The 24,467-nt window shown below is 40.8% G+C and overlaps 1 protein-coding gene across 2 annotated transcripts; it reads left to right on the forward strand.

Moving 5' to 3' along the window:
- Positions 1 to 1,221: 1,221 nt before the first annotated feature.
- c6h15orf61 (chromosome 6 C15orf61 homolog) lies at positions 1,222 to 2,804 on the forward strand. Of its 2 annotated transcripts, XM_070907952.1 has the most exons (3): positions 1,222 to 1,310; positions 1,734 to 2,008; positions 2,119 to 2,804. In XM_070907952.1, exons 1-3 carry the CDS (start codon positions 1,222 to 1,224, stop codon positions 2,244 to 2,246), a joined length of 492 nt encoding a protein of 163 aa, XP_070764053.1. In that variant the 3' UTR covers positions 2,247 to 2,804. The 2 variants fall into 2 exon arrangements, with proteins under 2 accessions (XP_070764053.1, XP_070764054.1); XM_070907953.1 differs by lacking the exon at positions 1,222 to 1,310 and having other exon boundaries at positions 1,621 to 2,008.
- Positions 2,805 to 24,467: the final 21,663 nt, after the last annotated feature.

Consider the following 24,467-nt stretch of genomic DNA (forward strand, 5'->3'; position numbering starts at 1 on the left):
TTCATGTATTAAGTATTCATGCATTCACATTATATAAAGCAGTTTTATTTTGTGTGTTTAGTGTGACATAAAAAGAATATGTAGTGTGTATGCACTGCAGTATCTTGACTTTGTGCCCAGGTGAATACAACATGATGATTATGAGTATATTGAGTACATTGTTCAGTGTTTAGTGAGATCTTCCATAATACATGGCCTCTGTAAACCTGTGGCCACACATTACTTTGGTCTGTTGATGACAAAGTGATTGGTACTGACTCCTTCTGTAAGTTGACAATATGTATTTTTTTATCATACACTATATAGTGAAATATAATGTCATGTTTTCAGAATTACAGTACTTTGTTGTTGAAAATTAACAAAAGGATATGTAACTTGCCAGTTTTTTTAGGCTGTTCATAATTATTCATTATTGTGATTGTTTTCGGACTTCCATGCTTTAATAAATATAAATAATTTATAAAGAATATACAGATTTGCAGCCAAGATGTACCGTATGTGTTTTTTATTTAATCCAGAAACTGATGAGGTGACATAGTTCAGTTGGCTTGGAAGCTAAAAGCAGAACCTTTGCCTGGATTTCACTTCTTCTCCTCTCATTCACTAAATGTGTAGATCTCCATCAATTGGTTTGAAAAGTTCATTACTAATAAGCCACACAAACCACCCAGATGTCTCTATATACAATATATACGTACAGTATATACAATGTGTATATCTTTTAATCTGAATTCATAATATGTGTGTATGCATACATACAAGCTTGAATCAACATGTTGCAGCGTATTTTGAGTGGATCTAGTTTGCACTTAAAGGAGGATGTGCTGGTGGTGCTCATGTGGTCAGGAGCCCAACAAACACCCTTATTACCACTGGGGTTAATGATGGTGAAAGTTGCAAAAGGGTTATTTATGGTTTTATTATGGTTATGGTAGCTGATAACCAAGTTAATCATGCTTATCTTGATGAATGTGGCAAATAATAAAAAGCAGAAGGAAATCTCTAAGAACAGCGTGGAAAAGAGGAATATAACAGCAACATGTTATTCAATTATATTCACAGATATTGAAGTGACTTGTGAATGTTTTCTAAAATCATAAACGACAGAAGCTCGTTTGGATTTTAACCTTTGTTGTTTAATAGGGTGGCCTGGCATGAGTCTGGAGCTGACACAGGACACATGACTAACGTCCGGTGAACAGGTGAGTGCGTATAAATAAAATGCAGGTACTGGTCGCTACTGTAATGCTGTTGAAGAGGAACAACTGCTCAGCGGTGCGTTTCCAACCGGATGACTTTAGCAGGAGTACCAGATAAGGAGCAAGCACCACAGCACGTAAGCTCACAGTACAGGGAGCTGCACTTTTCACAGCTTAACTGGTTTAGATAAATTGTGTGTGTGTGTTCAGCATGTGTACACGGACATGTAGCTCTGTGTAGCGGAGTATCTTCCGCAGGATAACTTTAGTTTAGCTCACAAACAGGGACGGTCTTGTTGGCTAACATTAGCTGACGGTAGTTGCTCATGTCCTGTGTGCCGCACCGTCCTCTTGTCTCCAGTGCTTTGAAGGACGTGTAGCTGCAACATGTTATGTTTTTACATAAGCTGATTTAAAATGGCGATACATTTCATCTGTAGCTATTCAGAGCTCTTTTGCATAAGTCATGAAGGAGTTTTTGAGGAAGGTACACAGCATCTTTCTCAAGATCGCCCTGTTTCCGAGCACATTTGGCAGGACAGGCCCGCGACCAGCTGCCTCAGAGGTGTTGACCTGCCACCTGCTGCAGCGTCAACTCCCGCCGTGGACTTCATACTGTGTCCGCTACAGCTCCGTCCACAATGACCAGTTTGGACTGTCCAACTTTAACTGGAGAGTCCAGGGATCCAACTACCAAATACTGAGAACAGGCTGCTTCCCCTTTATAAAATATCACTGTACCAAAGCGCCTCCACAGAACCTGGACTTTGAGGACAAGTTTTTCACCATGTTGAAAGTTATTAATCTGGGTCAGTAAATACATTTAATGCCATACCTTTTATCAGTTACAGATAATTATTATATTCAATATATTTAAACACTGCAGAAGCCGCATAACCACTGTGCCCTTTAATTGCAGGCATCCCTTGTTTGGCCTATGGCATTGGTTGCTGGATGGTGGTGGGAGCTGCAGAAACAGTGCCGACAAGTACTGGACCCGTCACCGTCTATTTTGCCTACAAAGAAGACGAAGGCGCACAGTACTAAACCATTAAGAAAACACTATTTTGAATGTGTTTTCAAGAAACTCTTGTTTGCCAAGCTGCTGTATTTACAACAGTTCCCAAGGCGATGGTCTGGTGGACCTGTTGACAAAACAACCATCTTGTGTCATTAGTGCCCCTATTGTCTGACTGCACAGGTTCATTTGTGTTTAATTATTTAAGATTTAAAAGTTGCAATGGAGGAGTCAGTTATGCATATTATTACACTGACATACAATACTGACAGTGTTTATTTGCAAAGCTAACTTTCCATTAAGATTTAATGGAAAGGATAGCCTTTTCCTGGTTGTGTTCACAGTAGTGTCTGTGGACGTTGTATCTACTTACAGTGCATGTGTCTTCCAAGTCAATACATTGTTAAAGTATGTTTTTGCAGCAAATATTAAAGTGTTTGACAGCACAACAGATGATTTGGCTGTCATTTTTTTATGCCACATGTGTTGGTCCTAAGGGTCAGCCAGCTCCTCAAGATGAACATGAAAATTTGATGGTACATTTCCTTCAGTGCCTAAGTCTTAAGGATTAATAATTCATCAGTGATACCAAGCTGCATCATTTATTTGATACTACTGTGTCTTTGGCTTCATTTTGTGTGTCAAATACAGGAATTTAAATAACCTTGGCTCATTTGTTTAAAGGTAAATTAGTGGTCACTTGCCATGCAGCAGATAGTCAATAGTGTTAAAGAAAAAACAGTGACAAGACAGGTCTGATAAAATAGGTTTTAATTACCAAAGTGTGGCCTTTGTACAGAAACATCTACATCCCTTCCTTCAGGCCTTCTCAGGCCTTTGATTTCTGGTAATGTGCTTTGCTGACGGGGCACACTTACCTCTGCTGCAGAGTCCTGCTCCCTCTGAGAGGCAGGTTGACAAACTGCCATATTGATTTCTTCACCCCTCAGCATCTCCTACTAATAGCATTTATCAGCGACCTCAATTTTCTGGCCCTGGCCTCTTCTTTTTTAGCAACAATGAAACCGAACGAATAATTTCTTGTTGTACATGTAAATCAATGCACCTTTTGACCTTCTTTGCACTTGAAGGCTATGCTATCGGTCAACATGCTGTTCATGATGTACAGCCTCTTCATGAGTGTCTTGATATGTAAAATTTGCTGGTCCTATGCAAGAACATTTAACTGGATAATTTAAGTTAATATAAAAGGATATCAAAAGTTGTTAAATGTTCCTTCCCCTCATAAGATGGGAGTCTGCTTTCATTTGTAGGCCTAGCCAACACTAGCACCACCGTCACCTCTTTTTCCCCCCAAAAAAGAGAAAAACTGCCTTTCTGAAGCACTAGAACACTAATTACTGAACCAGATATTTACGGTCCCTGGATGCACAGTAATTTGTACAACTCCTCAACCACATTTCAACGTATTCTGTCTTCAATATGTTTTTATTTTAAGCAATGTAACCTTTGTCGCGAACAAAATGTCTAAACCTGATGCAGAATTCATGTGCAGAATCCTCTTAAACAGCATGATGACACCACACTATCTCTTAATCATACTAATTGCCTTGAACAAGGAACAGTTAGACACACTTATGGGAATCTGATCCATAGTATCAGGCTGCACTTAAATCCCCCTCCTTTCATTTCAAACCTTTCATCAGGACTGAAAGTGTGCATGGGGAATGCTCAGGCAACCATGTCTTAATTACTCATTGACCCTTTGACCCACGAGCTGCATTGATACCGCTGTACAGCCAGACACAATTGCGTGGGGTTGCAACTGACTGCAGCTTTGTGTGCGGCTATTACAGGATGATGCGAGTCAGTGAAATCTAAACTGTGGAGCATGTGAGTACATTGTATTTGTTTTCAGGGCTTCACCTTTGAGTCATTCTAAACTGCAGGGGAGGGCACCCCTTCAGCTTGGGCAGAGGCTTAGCATTACACGTGGAACCTCAGTCACCACCAGTGCAGGTCTAGGGTATCTGGACTGCAAATGAGCTGCTGTAAATTAACAAAATATATCAGCATTTGGTGCAAGATTTATGCCTTTTAATAGCCGGGGTAGTCTTGTCCTGTATTGAAGTGTTTAAATTACCCAACACGCATCTAATGTGGTAATGAACAAAGAATTAATGCCTGTTTGGCAAGTTTAATTGCATGCTGAAGCTGGTAATAAGTTTTGTCAAGGTGAAATCTTTAAATACTTGTGCTGTTTAGAATTTAGGTAAGTAAAGCAAAACAAGTGCTGAAATTGAGTGTAGTGTTGCTGTAAATTGTTAATGTTCAACAGTGAAATTGCTAATCAACTTGCAGAGACTTGTAATTATCTTCTAATTAGCTAATAAGTTCTCAGGTTCTTCAGAGCAAAAAAAATAAATAAAAAAAATTGCACAAAGCATGTTCATCTCCTTGGAATAGTTGATGCAGCCGATTCTTAAATTAATTATTTAGCAGGAAAGTCACACCAGTTTTTTCTCTGTCATATAGATATATGGCTTGGCAGAAACAATTATTGTGTGAACAACCCCTGCAGCTAATGCTGCCGAGGTTATCATTATTAAGCCTCTGGATCGGCCACCAGCACCGTCTCCGCGCGTTGCTCCACGAGCAGCAGGGGTGCCAGAGCCATCACTCAGATCACTTTAAGGATCACGCTGGAATAACATCTTAATGCAGAGGTGTCAGCCAACGTTGTCACAATGTTCACTGTGAAATGGCACTTTTTGAATTATAATGTGACAGCTGAAACATTGAAGCTCATTACTTTTCAACTAGAAACATCTCCAGCTGCAGACATATGCACACTTTGATCAGCTTTGAAAGAGCAACACTTAAGACTTAAGCAGAGTGAGACGTAGCACAGATTTTATTTATTTCTTTATTGTTAGAAGATTTTTTCAGTAGTTAATACTTGCTGACCTCTTGTCACTGACACTTGAATCACTACCTTTTCTTTTTCTTTTTGGTGGGGGGATAGCGTACTGAAGCCATTAAAAATCTATTATGGTGTATTTCTTCACCCAAGGGATGACAAGGGGCACCATAATTCTTTTCTTGACACCCCCCGTGCTTCTTTATCTTTATGACGTGTTGTATATGTGTGTGTAAGGGGGAAGGGGAGTATTGAAACACTGTGCCTGCTGTGCCAATCAGTGTTGCTACTGTCAGTGGGTGGCTAAAATGTCTGTCAGTCATCTATTCTGGCTTTTCTAGTTTAAGGCCACTCCCAGTTGGCATTAAGTTGCCGTAAATGAAAAATTCTGAACAATTTTTATCAAGATTCCTCATATTGTACTTTATGATAAACATGCTAATTTTGTATTCTTGGAGTGGATCCAAATTTATATAATTCAATACAGCATTGTTTTTTACTGTGTTTAGTTGATGCCCTTAAGCTTGTGCACTTAACTTTATGCCCAACTCTTTTTTTTTCCCCATCCAGTTGAAGTTGATTATTGTTTTGTTTTTCTTTCTTGTCGATGATGTGGTATCATGTTCCCTTCATCCATACTTAATGCTTACTCTGTTGACATTAAGAGAGTAATGGATTTTAATAGTTTTTCCACGACTTATCGGGAGAGTTAAATGAACTATCCATTTTTATTATATATTATGCAGTATTTAAAGTTTCAGCTCATTAAAAAACAGACGCCCTCCACACCCCCCAGGCTGTCTTTTACCCCCCACCAGCATGCAGTCAGGCTCCTCTAGCCACGGGCTCTGCTTGATCTGTTTTTCCCAAGTCAAAATTGAAATATTCAGAAATATTTATTTATTTGCTTATGCCTTTTTATTTCACCAAAGAACAGCCTAATGTCTTTGTTAAACAAGCGGCATCAGTGGATCAGAAAAAGGGCAGAATGCATGGTTTTGTTTGATTGATATCATTTGTTACATTGCATATATGTTTTATCATTCAGTTCATATGGAAAATACTGCATGTGCCTTAATTTTGCACCAGAACAGGCCCCTTGTGTCATTTGATTGCCTTGCTTCTTACTTGCACTATAAGCAGCAACTCAATGCCAGGCTGGGGATTTACATTAAATACACTGATACTGATGCTGCATACAAACATAGAAATGGAATAAATCAATTTTGTTCTCAGAAATGCTTCACATACTTTTTGATGCAGCGTGATCTCCAATCTTTCTGCAAATGAGCTGCAGTCCCTTGTAATGGTTTCTGCTCCTCGTGGGAGGCCGGTGTCTCAGAAAAGCTGCTGATTGAGGGAGAAATGTAATACAGGTGTAAAGCAGACCTGATAGGGGTCTTACACGAGGGTTATGCATTTTAACAGTGATATACATACTGTTACATATTTATCAAAGAATATGGAATTTGCTGGGTCGACTCTTTGTGGCCTGCAGAGACTTGTGCGTTTCTGCTGGAGTGTTGTTAATTCTGGCCGAGAGGGTGGCTATTATGTTGAATTAATAGGAATTAAGGGTTTAAATTGGTTAAGTAAGCACTTCATTAATCGTGAGTGGATTGCTGTGTGTGAGAGGTTTATAGGTGGTGTAGAGCACTAGTGCTTAGGTGAAAGAAAAGGAGGGAGTTCTGAATTAAAAAGCTGGTTGGTGCTCAGTAGATGTACACAAGAAATCCCAAATAAACTATATAATGTAGAGCTGGAGGGATTAGTCGATTAATAAATTCCTCCTCTGGAGCATTTGGAGCTGCTTCTCTTTGTCATATATCATAGTGAGCTGAATACCTTTGGGTTTGGGTTGGCGGACAAAACAAGACATTTGAAGACGTCACCAAGGCCTCTGGGAAATTGTGATTGGTTAATCAAAAAATTAATCACAAAAACAATCTTCTTGCTAATCAATAATGAAAATAACTGTTAGTACATGTTAGGGCAAGTGTTCATTAAGTGTATTTAAAGTTACGTTTTTTCTTACGTAACTTTGATATGCATAATATGTATGTAAGCCAATGAGAAAGTAAAACTCTAGGACCAAGAGGTTCTTTAGAGTCCTTTAGAGTCTCGCTGACTGCATAGATACATGCTGATTGTGCATTGTACGTACTGGCCAAGGCTACAGTTCTGTCCCTGGGGGTCTTTTGTATACTTCTATTTTCCAACTTTTATTGGAAGACACAAACTAAAAAAATGTGAGGATATAATTTGATTAAAGGCTCCCTTTGAATGCTGACACCTTTAAGCAATGGGTGATTGTTCAATAATGTAATCTTTGGCCTTCAGTGTGGACATGGCGTGAGCTGCTATAAGTGAAGTTATGGCACGGGTCAGTTGGAAGCGTCTGCCTTACTTGATGTGGCTCCTCCAGCAGAGGTGGACTAATTGAGGTGTGTTTTTATCTGGGCTTGCTAATGATGATGAGGGTGCTGGAGAAGTAGACTGTCCCCTTAGGCTGAGGAATAGCATGACTTAGCCAACCTTCTGTACTTATTGTCCAACAAAGGGGGAATTCACTTAATGCAGTGCTTCAGAAAAGTGGATAATTGTGGCCGCAATCAATAAAGTAACAGAGCGGAAAATGAACGGTGTGCACAGTGTAGCTGTGTTTGTAGATATCTGACGGAAATCGAAAGGAGTGAGGTTCTTGTTTTTTGTGTTTGTTTCAGCCGAGTCATCAAACGAGAAGTCGATTCCAGTTTATGCACACAATATACATATGCAAGCAGGTAAAGCTATACATATTTACTTTGTGCATGTGTAGCTGTGACCATAAGTGTGTGTGTTTGTGTATATGTGATAGAGGGGGTAGGTTTGGTTGGATGAGCCACATTGTTCCTGTGCGGCCTAGTGACATCGCTGGAGGGCAGAGAGGGATGGAACCTGAGAGGGGTGACAGTGATAAATAGCCCTTTTAATAACAGCTGCCCCACTTGGCCAGCTAGTCCCAGTCAGTGTCCTCTGTGTATTTATGCCTATGTTTATTTATGCATCCATAGCATGCAGGAAATCACCACCGCAGGGGTACAATCATTCTTTTTTTTTTTTTTTTCTGGTAGGGGGGATTGCGTTGGTTTAACTTTGGGGAGGAGGTAAGCTAGCTCGCCTTAAAACCGAGGAGATGTTCATTTAACCCTCAGGTTGATCTGCTGGTATGTCGGTTTGTATGAAATATACATCTATTCACATGTGAGAGGGGAGTCTTGAAACTTGAAGCACAAACAAAGAAAGGATTAAACTTTAAAGTGCATGTCACAGTTTTGCAATCTCACTTAAGTCGTAGCAATGGCATTGAAGTCCATAGAGACAGAGAGTGAATTTGAATATGCATTAATAAATCCTGCAAATGTTTTTCCTCCATTTTCAATGTTCTAAATACCATGTACATTGTGTACATGTGTCTGGATATGCTGTGACTTTCTACTATAATGGCTTGTCTGACGCTCTACACAGCCTTCAATCTGCATGGCTTTTAAATGTTTGGTTCATTGTTGCTGTATGACTGAAGTCAAAAACCTTTTGTCTGCTGAAATATGACCTCAGGCCCGGGTCTGTGAATAGGGAGAGGGGAGGCTGTAGATCAGAGGTGTCAAAGCTTCTTCCCGGAGGGCGATGCCGGCGCTGTTCTCAGTCAAACCAGTTTCCCCCCTTTAATTGGTTCAATTAGTTAAGTATCCATATACATTATCGTGTATGCATTTTTCATGACTCCTCTTAACGCTCTGTTTAAACAGAACAACTTCCGGCTATGATTTGCCATTTGGATGAATGTCAAGGAGACTAAATGATTGCGCTAATTGAGTAATTAAAAGCAGATGTTGGAGCAAGAGCCAACAGCATACACTTTAAACACTTTGCCCTCCAGAAAACCTACAGTGTTTTTGACACCCCTGTTATGTATGGTTATCCCAGAGGTGCCTCTGTAATAGTTACAGTTTCACCCTTGTGATTATTCAGTTGAAGTCTTTGCTATTGAACCAAAATGGTGTTTTATGCTATTTTGACCATGGGAAATGGTGTGGAAAAGAAAAGCCCATCATACTGCCTAATGGCCAGACTCAGTGGTGCACAGATTCAACACAAGCTCTAGACAGGCAAAGCACGATATCTCCACACTCGCCCTATCACTCTTACCCCCCGCCGTCCTCTGGTGGGACACTAGTGGCCTGTACGAGACTCTTTTGAGGGAGATGATGTTATGTTGAAGGTAATTAACATTGGAAATGTGCCAGTAATGGGAATCGGTGTGCCATCAAATCGCAAAGGAACAGAGTGTATTTCCATGCTTTTGACAGCTGCGGTGATTGGAGCATTGCTGGAAGGCTTTACAAAGTACAGATCAATAAGTAACAATTTTCCTATTAAAGAAAAATTACTTGGACATTGCACTAAGATAGCTTGTGGCTCTTTCACTTCACACCAGCTATGCAGGGAAGGTCTCTTGTTGAAGGACGGTTTGTGTGATTTTGTCTTCACTGAGGTTTTTTCTTTCATTCTAGTATTCAGAAATAATGTTATTTTTTTAATGCATTGTTTGAAAAGAGGTGGGGCTGATGGTGGGATTCTGGACCCCCCCACCCCTGATCCTAATGGGAGAAAGAAACTTGAACTTGGATCACATGGTATTTATTAAAATGAAGGGTTTTTATATATGTTTTTGTGTTAACATTTGTAATTTGTATATCTAATCGTCACCATGCAGGTGCATCACAGCCTCTCTGAAAAATGTGAGCAAATGGAGCTAATCCTCTCATTATGAATAGCATTGTTGTAATTATTAGAGCTGAAACAACTGATTAATTGATGAGTGGATTGACAGAAAGATGATTCAGCAACAAACAAATATCATCCATAAAATGCCATAATAAACTTCTTAAATGTAAGGACGTGTGGCTTTCCGAAGACATTTTAAGACTCTGGCTCATAGAACTTGTAATGAGCATTTTTCACATTAATTCTTTTACTTCTCATAGACTAAATGATCAATCAAAAAAGTAGACAACTGGTGAATCGATTCTAAAAATAATAGTCTTTTACAGCCCTACTAATTATCAATTCATCCACATTACAACATTAGAGAAATGACCTAAAACACTACGATAATGTGTCCTGCATATGTTAAAATTAGATCTTGAGCAGACCAACACAGTACATTTGAATGGCAGCTCACAGTTCTTAGGGACTACCTACAAATTTGAAAGTTGTTGTTAACAGAAGACTTTTAATGGGCAGTTTATTTGGTGACCTGATATTTTTTGCACTACCCTTTGTGTGACGAGACTAAATAATGCAGAATAGTAATAGTCACACATTTTCCCCCAAAACCTGTCAACATTGGGCATCATCAAAGACCTCTGTATCAGAGCATATTCAGTTTTAATCTTTACTCTCTTCCCATTTTCCCAAATCAGTTATCTTATCAGGCTGTTTCACCTGTAAACATTATATGTCCTAGAGAGAAGGTAATAATTGCCTGCTTGAATGCCAAATGTAGTCAGGATATTCAAAAGCAGTGGAGAGAGTTGATAACAAATCTTGTTTTAATAAATCTCTAGGCCACTGGCGTGGCTAATGAACTTAGTAATTACTCATCACTGGTTGGAAGAGTTTAGCCTGGGTGAGATGAAAGCAGTGGCTGCTGGGAGCCACAGGAATGGCACAACAGGCAACAATCAACACAGTGTCTGCACAACAATCAATCAAAACTGTCAGGCCCTTAACAGTCACAGTAATTTGCTGGTGTTTTTCAGAAATGAGTACACCTTGTAAAATGTAGCTAAGATCACTTCCCCAAACACCTTGCAGCACAATATTTTTAAACCAATGAGATTTGTGTCGTATGATTTATCGCACTGCTCTTAGAAAAATTATTATTTTTTAGCTAAGGAACTGTTTCATGAGCGCAAATTACTCCTTTCAAGCCTGAAGTCACTTCCTCTTACAATACAACGAACTGTGTGGCTGAATGTTAACATTTCTTTACACTTTCTTTGGCTCCGTGTTACAGCTCAGCAGTTTCTGTTATTTGTTTTGCTTAGTTTTTCACTTTAATGTCAGTCAGTCACGCATTTGATGTCATGAGTATAAGACTACATTACATTTTTGGTATCTCAAGAAACAATAAATTATACAACACACATGCACAAGAAATGAGAAGTGTTTGTCAGTTTATAGATATATATATATTCATATATACATAAAAACTCTATCTATCTATCATTTAAATATGAATTGTCAAACATTTAAATATGAATTGTCGTGTTTTACTGAACATCTGTTAAACCACAGTGATATTTAAATACGAGTCAGAGCAGGGTGGTGAGTAACACTGGACTACTCACAGATGCTCCTTTCTGCAGAGCTCTAAATCATGTTTCTTAATTCCCAGAGCCACATCTCAATCATACTCCTTGCTAATTTGAGAGTCACCCTCATTTCATTTTAAACGATTCATTTTTGGCAAATTTGTAAATGGCCCCGATGTGTTCTACAATTTAGTCAATTACTGTTTCAGCCAGCAGGACTCCAGGGACCAGGAACATACATCGCCTGGAGGTACCATCTCAATAATTGTTTCAGAAAGTTGGGAATGGATTGCTAACGCTCTGTTCCACTTATTGAAATGTCAATTGGAGCCAAGACCCTTTTACTTCTCTTCTCACTCTTTCTCAGTACTCAGTATGACTGCCTCGCCTTTCCTTCCCTGTCTGAGTCCTAACCATTGCTAAAATAATAATACTGAGTTGGATATTTAATATTTAACAACATTCAATCCAAAACTGTATTTATTCTTGTGATAATTGTTCTCACAGAGATTATTTAACAGGAAGTCAACAATATGGACTAGCTTCTTAATGTTTCTTTGAATTAATCCATGACTTGCAGTTTTGCTGTCATTTGTATAATAAAAATGTGTCGGATGATTTGAACTCTACTGTATACTGAAATTGTAATTAATTATTAATTAGCTGGATAAAATTAAGAGATGATGATAATCCAAATTAGGTCTTAATGGGTGCTAATTAAGAGGAGAATCCTTCTTTATGGAAGCAAACAGCATGACCTGTAGACCCCAATTAATGAAGTTATTATTAGACATTTCCCTGTGTTTGACTGATCTGGATCTTGTTCAATTGAAGGCAAAATATGTTACAAAACTCCTGACAAATGTGCTCCTGTTTGTTTTGCCACAAGGTCCTTCACCCCTCCTCTGAGCCAATTAACCTGTGATGAGCCTGTTGGTACAGCGCTGATTAATTAGAGCAGAAAAGGGATCTACACATGTTTCTGTGGAGAAGCCCTCGAGTTACTATTTAGCCGTTATCTGTTGCCTTTGTTCCCCCGCGTGTGTGCACCGAAACACAAGGACCTACACAGTGAATTGTTCATGTAAAGACATCTCAGTCATCCACACGGTATGATGCAGGTCATGCTTTCAGATCATCAGTCAGAGCGGCAGCTTTAAACAAACTTCCCTCCACTGTGTATATTACAGTCATTGTTAATAATAGAGAATAAGCAGTGTGCGGTGTGTATGTCTATACTGTGGGTCAGCTGCATGTGTCTGCTCTGATTACTGGATGGGTAATTCTGTACTTCTGTGTGTAAGACCTTCAGCTCTATTTTATAATTAACTTTTGCCTGAGCCCATCAGGTTCCATTCCACACTTGATGTGTCCATAGTGACTGTTACATGCAACCAGCTTGCCATTCAGTATGTATTAAGCTGTCAGAGTGGGCTGCTCTCCCAAGCCGCCTGTCTTCACTGAACAACCCAGCCTATTAACTCCTATTGACTGTGACACACATGTCCCTCCAAAATGAGCGGTCCCGTATTGATTTTTCCTGAGAGCTGCTCACTTCCCCCTTTCATGCCGCCAAGGGTGAGATCTTTATCCTGACTGATTGTATATGTTCATCGTATCAGAGTACTGTTGTGCAATTGCCATTTCAGACCCATGAACCCTCCTCTGCTCTCCCACCTCCTATGTATCATGGCTACTTGTATGCAGCCAAGTCTCGATGAGACAATTAAAAGGGCTGACTCCCCCCCCCCCCGTAACACTGCGGTCAGATGGAGCTGCAGACCTTCCACACGACCCATAGTCTTCCCTCCAGCTTTATACAGCACACAACATAAGACATGACAGCCAGCTCCTCTCCCCCCGCTAACACACTGCCTCCCAATCAATGGACCTGAATAGCAGGGTGCCATATCCTCTCAGTGACGCTCCTTCTAACTGCTACAGCCCAAATGAACTCTGACAGCAAGTATCGACATCATATCAAGCTGGACCATTGAGAGAAAAATGATTATCTGCTGGTGAAATCAGTTATTGACATGCTGTGGAATAGCTTCCCCTTCCCGAGGGATTTATTGATACAGTTTATGGTATATAAATATTTATCTAATATGTGTCTGAAATAGATTTGTCTAGTTTAGGTGTACAGTGCGTGTGTCTGGTCTGGTCTCTGGTCAGCCCATGGAGGGCTATCAATGCCTAGCTCTCTCTCCTCTGCCACTGAACCATGACTCTGCCGTTCTTTCTCTTGTTGGATGCTGTTTTTACAGGCGGCATGAAATTGCTTTGGCGGTTGCGACTCCGTCTTGAAGTCAATAGTAAAACATGTTGTAATTACATTTTATTGCCTCTCACTCTAGAAAATCAAAATAGCTTCACTGTGGCCATCATATTGTAAATGCATGTAGACGTGCCACGTGTCACACCATCAGTGGAGGAGATGCTCAAACCACAGATACTTTAATGAAATGTTACAACAGTAAATACATGTAGTAGTGCTGCATTTCAGCTTTTACTTAAAGCTAAATGCTCTAAAGCTCATTTACCAGAGTTGCAGTTTGTTTCCACAGGATATAATGAAGCATGTAGCCTCAAGAATCTACAACAGTTACAAATTACAGCTTGAAAGAGAAACAAAAATGTTTCAAATGCACCCCAAAATGTTTTCAGACCATTACATCAATAGCTAATATGTACTGCGAATGCATGAAATCCACCCCTCGCCTTTCCCTCATGATACCCAGCTACAGTTGGGTGCAACTGTACACACAACTAGCTACAGTTAGCACATCTGTAGCTTTTTATGGCTGCTGTTTTATAGTGTTTGTATTGGAAATGTGTGAACTATGTAAAATATGCAAACATACGTAGTAATATTGCCTGTACCGCTACAAAACAACTGATTAGATACTATGTTTGTGCAGTTGGAAAAGGGCAGCCGAAACATGAGCATCTATAAACGCTCTGGCTACAGTTAGCAGCTAATATTATGCTTGTGATTTAATTAACATGTAGCCACAGCTAAAGACAATTTGCATTGCAGGTCATAAACAATCACAGGGTTTGACTCAATACTCCTTGGAATAATGTGTAAAACATTTGGCTTTAGTTATTGTTATCAGATCATCTTTCTGATAAATAATTTTTCATCAACTGTCTGGGCAAGATGTGGAGAAAGATTGCAGTATGGATACATTTTTCCATCAGATTTCCACATTTCAGAATTTAGGATGAAAATGAGCAAAGTACGGTACTTGAAGTGCAGAACTTGAGCAAATGCACTTTGTCACTTATTGTTACACTTGCTCAGTCAAATTACTATTGACAAATTATTTTCTTGTGATTTATTGGCGCTTATCTTCCGTCACATGTGGAGTACATTCATATGTGGCATTTCTTTTTACTGCTTCCTGTCAACAGTCAAGAGAGTGATTACTATTTTCATATATATATATAACAGCCAGAGACAAAAAAAAACTCACCATAGAAATAGACTTTTTTTTGGTGATATAGATATATAGAAAAAGGGACTCTGTCTTGGAGCTATTTCAAAGCATTCTTCTTGTCAGATAATGCCAGTATAGGGGCCTTGTTTCTGTCCAGGCAGCTTTTATCAAAATCAGATGAAACGGTTCTAACCAAACAAATCTGTCATTAGATTGTCCATCAGTTTCTTCTCCCTGGTATTATGTTTTTATTGTACAGCAAATGTTATATTGATCTTCCACCTCTCGTAGCAGCTGAACTTGAGGTGACCTGCTTTGCTGCTCAGATGTTTAGAGGTGGGGAGATTTCAATCATACAGCTTGACCTTTGCAAATTTCCTCTGTTAGTGGCATCTCATTTCTGTAAAAGTTGATGTACAGCAAATGGTTGTAGGGTAAGTACTTTACAAGGCAAAAGAAAACTAAATAGCAGAAAATTCAGAGATTTCTTCTCTGACCACAGTGTAGGAAACGCATGACATGCAGTGTTATTGTATGATATTGATTTTTGCAGACAGGCACATGGCACACTGACTTTTTCTCCTCGATGATGCACGACCGCGGCCTCGTGAACATGACAGGCAGTCTCAGGTCAAATACCTCTGTCTCCCATCCTCTGCTGTGTCTCTATTACAGTCTCTTGGCTCTTTGGCTGACTTATTGACCAGCTCTCATGCTCGTTACTCAACAGAGGAGTAGTTTGCTGTGATTGATACCATGACTACTCTAAGACCTCTCTTAGCCCCCCTCCTCTCCCCTCTCCAAATCCTATCTGCGGTTTTAAAGCCATGAGTGGGTTTCATTAATGGTCTCTCCTGTTTATGACACCATAATTAGAGTTGAGGAAAGGCACCTAACTACCACGGTTCCACCATACTGAGAAAGTCAATAATGCAAGCCGCCCAACAACTTCTCACACAATTGAGCCCTGTGGAAAATCTATATGCTCTGCCGCTCCGTGTCTTTATGGTGCTGTTTTAGAAGAAGCCACCTGATTTGTTAGTGTTTTGTCTTCCACTTTTAACTAATCCCACAGAATTGATTATTAACACCAGCAATATCATTTAGCTTCCAGCAGCCTCCACAGAATAGATGCTGTGTGGGATGTGTCCTCTGCGTGCGGCCAGCGTGCAACACTGTGTTCAGTATAGCATGCGAGGCCGAGCCTTGTGGCCATTTACCTGCTTTATAATTTGTTTTGTGCTCCACCTTATGTACATGCAGCGACTCCTGTAAAAACCCAACCAGGCTGACCGCTACGCCTGGGTTATTTGTGCGGAGCAGGTCATGGGGGATATTACATTAGATTGCTTTCCCAGAAAATAATTCTGCCATGTGGTCTATTGGGCTTTTCTCTGTGTATCTGTCAGGCAGGATCGCATGCAGTTACGCAGTGAAAGAGAGCTGTTTGAATACACACATATACGCCCTGTTTTTTTTAACTCACCCATCTGTCTTTTTAATTAAAACAACAACAAAAAACAGCTAAGGGAGTACTTGTGCTTGGAAAAGAATATGTACTGCTGCACCTTAGATGATGAAAGAAATATGTTGCTTTATTTTACACGCTGGTTTCAAGTGAACATTTTATCAATGTTAACGTAAATTCAGTCATTCAGGTATCACACTGCTACTTAAAAATAATTTCCCAGTCTGGCACTTGTGTCAGGCTCTTGATGTATGTCTTCTGCTTTCACAGGTTAGTGTGAGACAACAGCTTTTAGGGAGGTGGTGTTGAACAGAATAGTGTGTTCGGTCTTTAAATGCTCAGCAGATGGTGTTCCTTTCAACTAAAGAGAAGTCAGGTTTTATTTATGTATAGCCCATTATTGCAAAGCATGCCTCAAAGGGCTCCACAAAAGAAAAAGATGAAAACAGCAGCCAGGTAAAGCAAGAAAGTTGGAATTAAAATAAGATTCTGTTCTTGGTGCCGTTGAGCTGGGACGTCAGTGTTTGTTACACAGCCCCTTGTTCTCACTGGGGTCAAAACAGTCATCTGATGGGTGCTTTGGAAAGCACCATGAATAGTTGATGTCAGAGCATTCGCTGCAGCCCAGGCTTGAATGTAAATAAGATGCAGGTGACTGGGACACCGTTTCAAGGGTCAGGCTCTCTACAGCTCCATTTCACGAGGCTTTGCTATTTGCACATTTCCTGAAGGCCCCAAAGAAACAAGATGGCTGCGATCAGACCAACTGTAGTCCTGTATGGAAAAAAACGAAGCCAGTCCATCAACACAGTGGGGGTGCCAACGCGGAGGGCTCCAGCTAAAACAACGCAGGGTCGTCAGGCAAAAGAGTTGAACCAGGCTCAACTTTTTCTGCAATACGACACCGTCCAGCAAGGCCAATCACATCCATGCAAGCGCAAATCGGTGTGAAGAGAGAGAAAGTAATTGCTCTCGTAATAGTATTATAAACCAATGTGCAGTGTTTTAGCATCTGAGAAGCCTTCAAACTCATGGATCTGTTACTCAAACTGGACTTCCTGGATCGAATTTCAGGTCTCACCGGTGTCTGAAGCAACAGGCCCCCACCACGCAGCCGCTTTGTGTTGTTTTTAGGCAGGGCTGATTTTGGTCTGAACGCCCGCTAAGAGCACATTGGCCAAGTCCACATATTATAAGCTAATTTGGCCTTGTTTTTTTGTAAAGTCGCTTATAAATATTGGTAGTCACAGGTTGTGTTTTTTTGGGGGGGGGGCTTGTTTCTAAAGTGCAGTTGCTTGTTTGTGCTTGCTCCCTATTGGCCTATGTCTCCTGTCTCTCTCCACCATACCTGTCTAATAAAGTGGAAATGCCTTAAAAAATAATCTTTAAAAAAAAATCCTTTGCAGATGTTTTTCGATATTTTATTTTAATTTCTGTCAGTGAGTGAGACATTTCAAACCAAAATTGTGCGATTGGTGTGTGTGTGTGGGGGGGGGGGGGTTCTGTAGCTGCTAACATTGCCAGGAACTAAGTGGGCGAAATACGGGAAAAAGTGATTCACAGGGTGGGAGAAAGAGAGTGGATTAAAAGACTGGATTCAACCTTCAAATTCAAGTGTGGGATGATTCAAAGGCAGTGCACAGATTCTGTAAGTGTGAATCACGTGCACATCATGCAGATCTTGGATCTGGCAACACTGGCTAAGAGTCTACAACCATGCTTGCGGCTCTGAGCGGCTGCACTCAGGCGGGCCAGTGCTTTGAGCTACATGCTAATGTTAGCATGCTAAACATGCTCACAATGAGTGCTAACATGACGTGATATTTTGCAGGTATTCATTAGCTCAAAGTATTATTGGATATTATTGGAGGAGTCATCCTCTGGGGACCATGAATGTCTACAAAAATTTGAAAGCAGTCCATCCAATAGTTGCCGACATTGCTGTCCCCAGAGCCACACTGCTAGCAGGGCTACAAACCCTTCATCAAAAATAACTCCTCAGTAAAAATGCTAATAGCAAAAGTAACCACTCCAAGTTTTAGCTTATAGGTAGCAGTCACGTTAATGTAATATGAAAGCAGTGTTAATGAGGCCAGGAAAACATGTTGCGATGACAGCAGTCTAATGACTTCCATGACAGTATACAGGCACTGGTGTAATCACAACTAAATGTCAGACACCATAAGGCCTGGTGCATAATGGTTCCAGATTGATCTAGCCCTCTTGCTTTAATTAAGAAATGCAATTTTTGCTTAAAAGGTATTGATTGTAGTTTAAAGGAAAAGCAAGCCATCAAACAAAAAAGTGAAGAGAGGACCCTTCAGCCTCAACAGACTGAACAGTTGTGTGGGGAGGGATTTGCTCTGAGAGACAAAAGACAGGCAACCACTAGCTGGTTGGTTACATCGCTGTACCTTACATAAGATGAAGTTGGAGGTTAAGTAAGCACTGTAGCCATCAGGGTTGAGTTGAATATCAATTATGATAGTTACCACTCAGGTGCAGACGTCTGCCATTAATCAAAGCAGTCAGTCAGGAACCCGTGAAGCATTTTTCAGAGTAACTGAATCCCCCTGAGTGAGGTGCGTCACTCACTTTGCTGGGCAGGAGATGAACCGGTGCGGGTAGCAAGACAGTGGATAGTTATATATCATGAATAAACTAGGCGGAGAACAGAGCGACAGAGCTTAGCTACACAGAGTTGAGTGGGGACGCCAGGATGGGACGTTTCCCCACGGAGACCCCACACCCTCTGGCTGGCCTTCCAGGGAGATTAAATGTTATCTGCTCGGGATCCAACATGTGCTCCTGTAAACGTAAACCAAACTTAGCTCATATCAGTTCACCCTTGACTGGAAACCTAACCTCGGTGACTGAATGAACCAGTATCATAATTAAATCATCAGCGCTTCGCTTTTACTGTGCCTGCAACCCTAACCACAGCGGGAGAGGAGTAAGAGGAGCGTGGCTCGGCTGGCCAGTGATGACAGTGTAACCAAGAGCTGAGAGCCTCTCTGAATGGTCTAGCATGGCAGGAGCTGGTGGGGCAACAGCCACCCACCTAACACCCACTCAGACCTTATCTGGATATCTGTGCTATCACTCTCTTAGTTACTCCTACATTACCCTTACTTACCGCACTGCTTTTAAACATTGTTCATTACCTTTGAGAGGGAGGGTGCAAATATAGTTATTAACCTGCAGATTAACTTCACATTCTTAAACCTACATAAGCCTTTATATCGCCGTCAGGTAGCAAATGATCTTAAATCCCAAACCTCCACAATACAGTGCTGTTCCTGGAGTCACACAGTCACGTCTCCTCTATGTTACCCTAATGCCTAGTGGCTTGTTGCACTGCATGTGTAATGACTGTGGACCTACCAGAGCTTATCCTGTTGAACAGAGGATATTAAGGGGGGTAGTTACAAAGGCCAGAATTTAATTTGACCTCTGCCTGCCCTCTTCTCTAGTGAGGTGGTTTGGAGAAGCAGGCCAGTGGTTTGGGCAGTTGGTGATGAATGACTGTATTTGGTGGGTAGATTGTTACAGTTCCACACTAATTGAGGGGTCAACACAGAGAGCAAATGTGGTAATTGAGTCACTTGACTGTGGCTATAGAGCTCACCACGGCTCTTTTGACCCTGTAGCCTGCCCTGAAGTCGACAACAGAGCACTCTCCTGCCTCTGTTTGTATTGTGCCATCCAAATTATATATTAATGTCATGCTTATTTGCTCTTTATACACAGATCTGAACTAGGTTTATAGATATACAAGTGCTAGACAGATTTTCATGAGAATAACTCTTTAACCTCCTAAGACCCAAGCTCTATCTTAATTTCTCTTTGCTATTTGGGCTTATTGGGACCTGAAAGTAGTAGTATAAAGTACTAAAAAGTATAAAAACTAAGCATCATCTGTTGACATGATGTGGTTCCGCATACGTGGACAATTTTGAATTTCCATATAAGCAGAATTAAGTATTATGGTATAACCCAAAATGTGATGTCCACGCATGTGGATGCCAGGTCTTAGGAGGTTAAAAGCAGTCTACAATACAAAGGCAAGTTTGTTTTCCTTGATATTGTTGCAAACAAACCATTAATATTATCAGAATATAGTGCTGTATATTATGTATCTGCTGGATTATACACGTATGGAAATCATGCACATGTGCTGCATTATGTCTGAAATCTGCTCTGTTTGTAATAATGTTCTCCTTGGCACCGGTGCCTGATCGCCCTATTTAGTCTCCTGCTAAATAATTAATCGATCCAGTTCCCTTGCTCCCCTCTTACCTTATCTGACTTGTCAATCGAAATATAAATTGCCATTTTCCTCTAATAAGCAATTAATCATTTGGTCTATGAAATGACAGAAAATAGTGTAAATGCTTATCTTAATTTCCTAGAAGCCAAGGTGACTTCAAGTGTCATGTTTTATCCAACCAGTCAAGATTTCTGGCACAGCTTCACCTGCTTCCAAGGTGCATGGAAAAGGGAAAAAGTCTGAAGAGGTCAAAAATCCAGCAGCACTTGTAGTATTAAGAACAACTCTATTGTGAGACCAACGGCGATGAGGATGACCCCGATGAAGGCTACAAGCAGAAACACGTTGGTCTCACAGTAAAATTGTTCTTTTTATACTGCAAGTGTTGCTGGCTTTGGACATCTTGATGTTTTGTCCAACCAACAGTCTAAAACCCAAAGATATCTTTATACTCGCACTGGAGGAAGCTGGAACCAGACGATCACTGGCATTTTTGTTTGAAAAATTACTTAAATTATTAATTTTTTGTCAAAATAGTTGGCAATTAATTTTCTCTTTGACTCATTGTTTCAGCTCTACAGTGAAATAATAATGTTCTGCTGTGATTGTAGACAATACACTGTGAGTGTAAAGTAAAATAGAAGTTCATCATTTCCAGAACAGTGTATTCAGCGGTGTACCAAACAGCTTTTACCTTCATCTGTTGAGATATTTTGACTGTTGACTGAGCCTCATACCGGTGTTATTTTGCCAAAGTAGTGTCCTTTGTGGTCGAGACAGGGCCCTGTGTTATTGGAGTTTAATGGATCTGTTGGCCTTTGCGTTTGCTTTGCTCCTGAAACATGTGCTCAGCTGAGACTTGGGTAGAACACCATCCATTTACACCTAATGGCTGCTGCATTTGAATGTGGTGAGTTGTGAACAACCGTGTATGTGTGAGTGCGAGTGTGTGTGAAAAGCTACAAGGACAAATGCATTCTGCATTTAATGAGTGTGGGCCAAAGGGAACCTGGGTAGTTAAAACTGAGAGTTGGCGAGACTATTTTGTCCCTTGTTACCTGACTCTTCTGTTGCACCTTTAAAGCGCAACATGCCACTAAACTACTCTGATGGTCTCACAGGACAGATGTAGAGGCTGCAACCCTGTGTGAATGGGATTGATGGACCACATTAAACTCTGAGCTTCATCCTGCTTAAATGATTTTGCACTCTAAATCTTTTCCGCAATATCACCGTGGGAAGACCCCAGACTGTAGCAGATTTATCCATGAGATTGTTGGATTGTCATTTGAACTGTATATCTGGTTGATATGTGGGTTGACAATCATCGCCAACTTGAGTGTCTATTTATTTTATTGAATGCATGGGTGGAAGCAAAGATGAGATTTCTTTGTTTAACTTGGCACATCTCCCAAAGGTCTGTTTAAATGTCCACCATTCTCCTCTAACTCTCCTTACTCCTGACGAAGATGGGATTGTTTTAATGTACAAAAATGTGGATGTTGTAATTACCATTTGCACAAACAAGACAGCAGCTTCATTGATATGCTGCCGCTGATAAGGCAAGAGCTTGGCAGCGAGACAATGGCTTAGGCCACCAGGGGCTCGCCAACACCAGGGACACGGGACCGTCCTGCCTCCTCCATCAATGCAGTCGACCAACAAAAGCGGCCTGTCATTCACCGCACAGTAGCGTTTTTAATTAATTTTCAGTCGGCTCTCCTCGGAGTGCTTGTGTGGTGATTTGACCCCCAGATCTGCTCATGAATGTAGCTTTCTCCTCAGCCCTGGCTGTCAGAAGGTCAGCAGTGCAAGCTCCCTGAGCAGGAGCCCCTTTTTTTCTGTGCTGCTGGACTCAGGAGGCTGTGGCCATTGTCCTAACCAGGGGAGTGCATGTGTTTGAGAATATATATGTGATAGAGGTCAGTAAGGGAAATGGCAGTTCAGTTGGACTTGGTATAAGAGCATGCTAAACACGATGAACAGTATTGATTCTGAATGTCAAGGCTTTGTGTAGTGTTCAGTAGTATGTGACCCTCATTTTGGCAGTCGCCATTGTAATTGTCTGGATTGTGGCTGTATCAATTACTGACACAACCGTCAAAGCAATCAACCTATCGAGCTTTAGAAGGACATAATGTATCGTCACATCCTCAAGTTGCATTAAGACTCCACAGTGAGGAGTTTAGTGCCGCTCTCGCTCGCTATGCATGACTACAAATCTGGGCGGCCTGTGGATAAGCCGGATCAGAGTTGATCAAATTGCTGTTGTCTTTTAGCCATTCTGATTTGGATTAATCCACAGGAGGGGTCACACCCGCTTGGTTTGTAAATCTATAGGTCCTTATGCTTCCACCTTGCACCCCGACCAGGCTTTGTGATCTGCCGGGGCTTTGGAGGATGAAAGGAAGTGGGTCTTTTTATTTTTGTTGAACCTGCCAACTGTGTTCAAGGAGGCTTTTTGAATAAGTGCCCTTGACCTATTCTTAGGTTTATCCCAGTCGTCTTGTTACCCCTCTTTTGTCTCTGTAGGGGGCTAAATGTAGTCTGATTAACTAATGGCTACAATGTTGTTAGAAATGAGGGTTTTTGAGGGTTGCTGAGCTGTCTTCAAAGCCTTGCCATCATGGGGTTTGCTGTTCGTCTTGGCTTTCTAGGAGGAGATTAGACCTGTAGTCCAACTGATCTGTTCACTTACATCTCACTGATGGCTATACAAGATGTGTTTTGATCATATCCTCTTCACTTTTATTCCTAAAACCTAACTCTAGGCTAAAACTAAATTCAAAGGAAATATCACCTGATAAGGTATTTGGTCTAAGACTAGATTTAATCCAGTTCTTGGAAAAAAAAAGATAAAAAAATTGTAGGTAAAATTTTGGCTAATCCAGGATGGCATTATTTCAGCAAGCTTTTTGAATCTGGCCCTTGTGGCTGGGTAAGATGTCCTCTGGTCTCTAAAAGCATTAGATCTAATGGTGGACCATTTTGCTCACAATTAATAGAGCTCCCCAAGAGACCAGGAGCCTATAGACTTGTGGAAATACTGTAGCAGCCTTCAGGCAGCTGGCTAGATGTGACTTTCTTCCCCGTCACTCACATTTGTCGTAATGGCACGAGAGCCTCACTGGCTATTCCCCAATGCTGTGTGTATGCATGAGTGTGTGTGAGCCCACTGCCCCAAGCATGTCTCATTTCAAAGTGCTGTCACTCCCTGCTTCCTGGCATCTATTAACACCCACCATTATCATGCTAATCTACATTGTATGATTACATAAAGTAATTTATGCACAGTTCTATTCCATGGCTGCACAGGGATGCGTGCTTCTATTGTTGAATGTTTAAAAAAAAAAAGAACATTTCACAACCATCAGATTCCTTTTATGGTCTCTTCTTTGAATTTAGTCTGTTTTGCTTTCTCGCACTTTTTCCACACTTGTCTTCTTACTTTATCAACAAAATCTCTGAAAGCTCACACAAAGATTTGAGGGCTTCCGCCTACTGAGAAAATAATAGCTAAAATCGCCAACTGAGCCATGCTGCTTTGTTCATGAAGAGACGATGAGTCGAGATCACTTTCCTCACAGCCCTCTTTAGCTCCATATCGGAAATGGTGAGAATGTGTTTTGTGTTGAAAGCAGAGGGCAAGAGATGAGCTCTCTTCCTCATTTATTCACAGCTAGTGGAGTAATTAGGAATGCAGAGGGCTGTTAAATTAAAACTGAATTGCACTTATTAACATTTTAACTACCAACCCCACCCTCTTTAGACACTAAACAAGGACAGTTTCAGCTCTAATATGCCTGAAGAATCCCGCTGAGGGGACTCT

The sequence above is a fragment of the Enoplosus armatus genome, chromosome 6, assembly GCF_043641665.1.
Source record: "Enoplosus armatus isolate fEnoArm2 chromosome 6, fEnoArm2.hap1, whole genome shotgun sequence".
Lineage (NCBI taxonomy): Eukaryota > Metazoa > Chordata > Actinopteri > Centrarchiformes > Enoplosidae > Enoplosus > Enoplosus armatus.

What these genes read in the sequence shown, in the direction of transcription:
- c6h15orf61 (XM_070907952.1), top strand. Translation starts at nt 1,222, where the DNA reads ATGCAGGTACTGGTCGCTACTGTAATGCTGTTGAAGAGGAACAACTGC. An exon ending in GATGACTTTAGCAGGAGTAC is followed by an intron (nt 1,311 to 1,733) that starts CAGATAAGGAGC and finishes GAGCACATTTGG; the next exon opens with CAGGACAGGCCCGCGACCAG. An exon ending in GTTGAAAGTTATTAATCTGG is followed by an intron (nt 2,009 to 2,118) that starts GTCAGTAAATAC and finishes CTTTAATTGCAG; the next exon opens with GCATCCCTTGTTTGGCCTAT.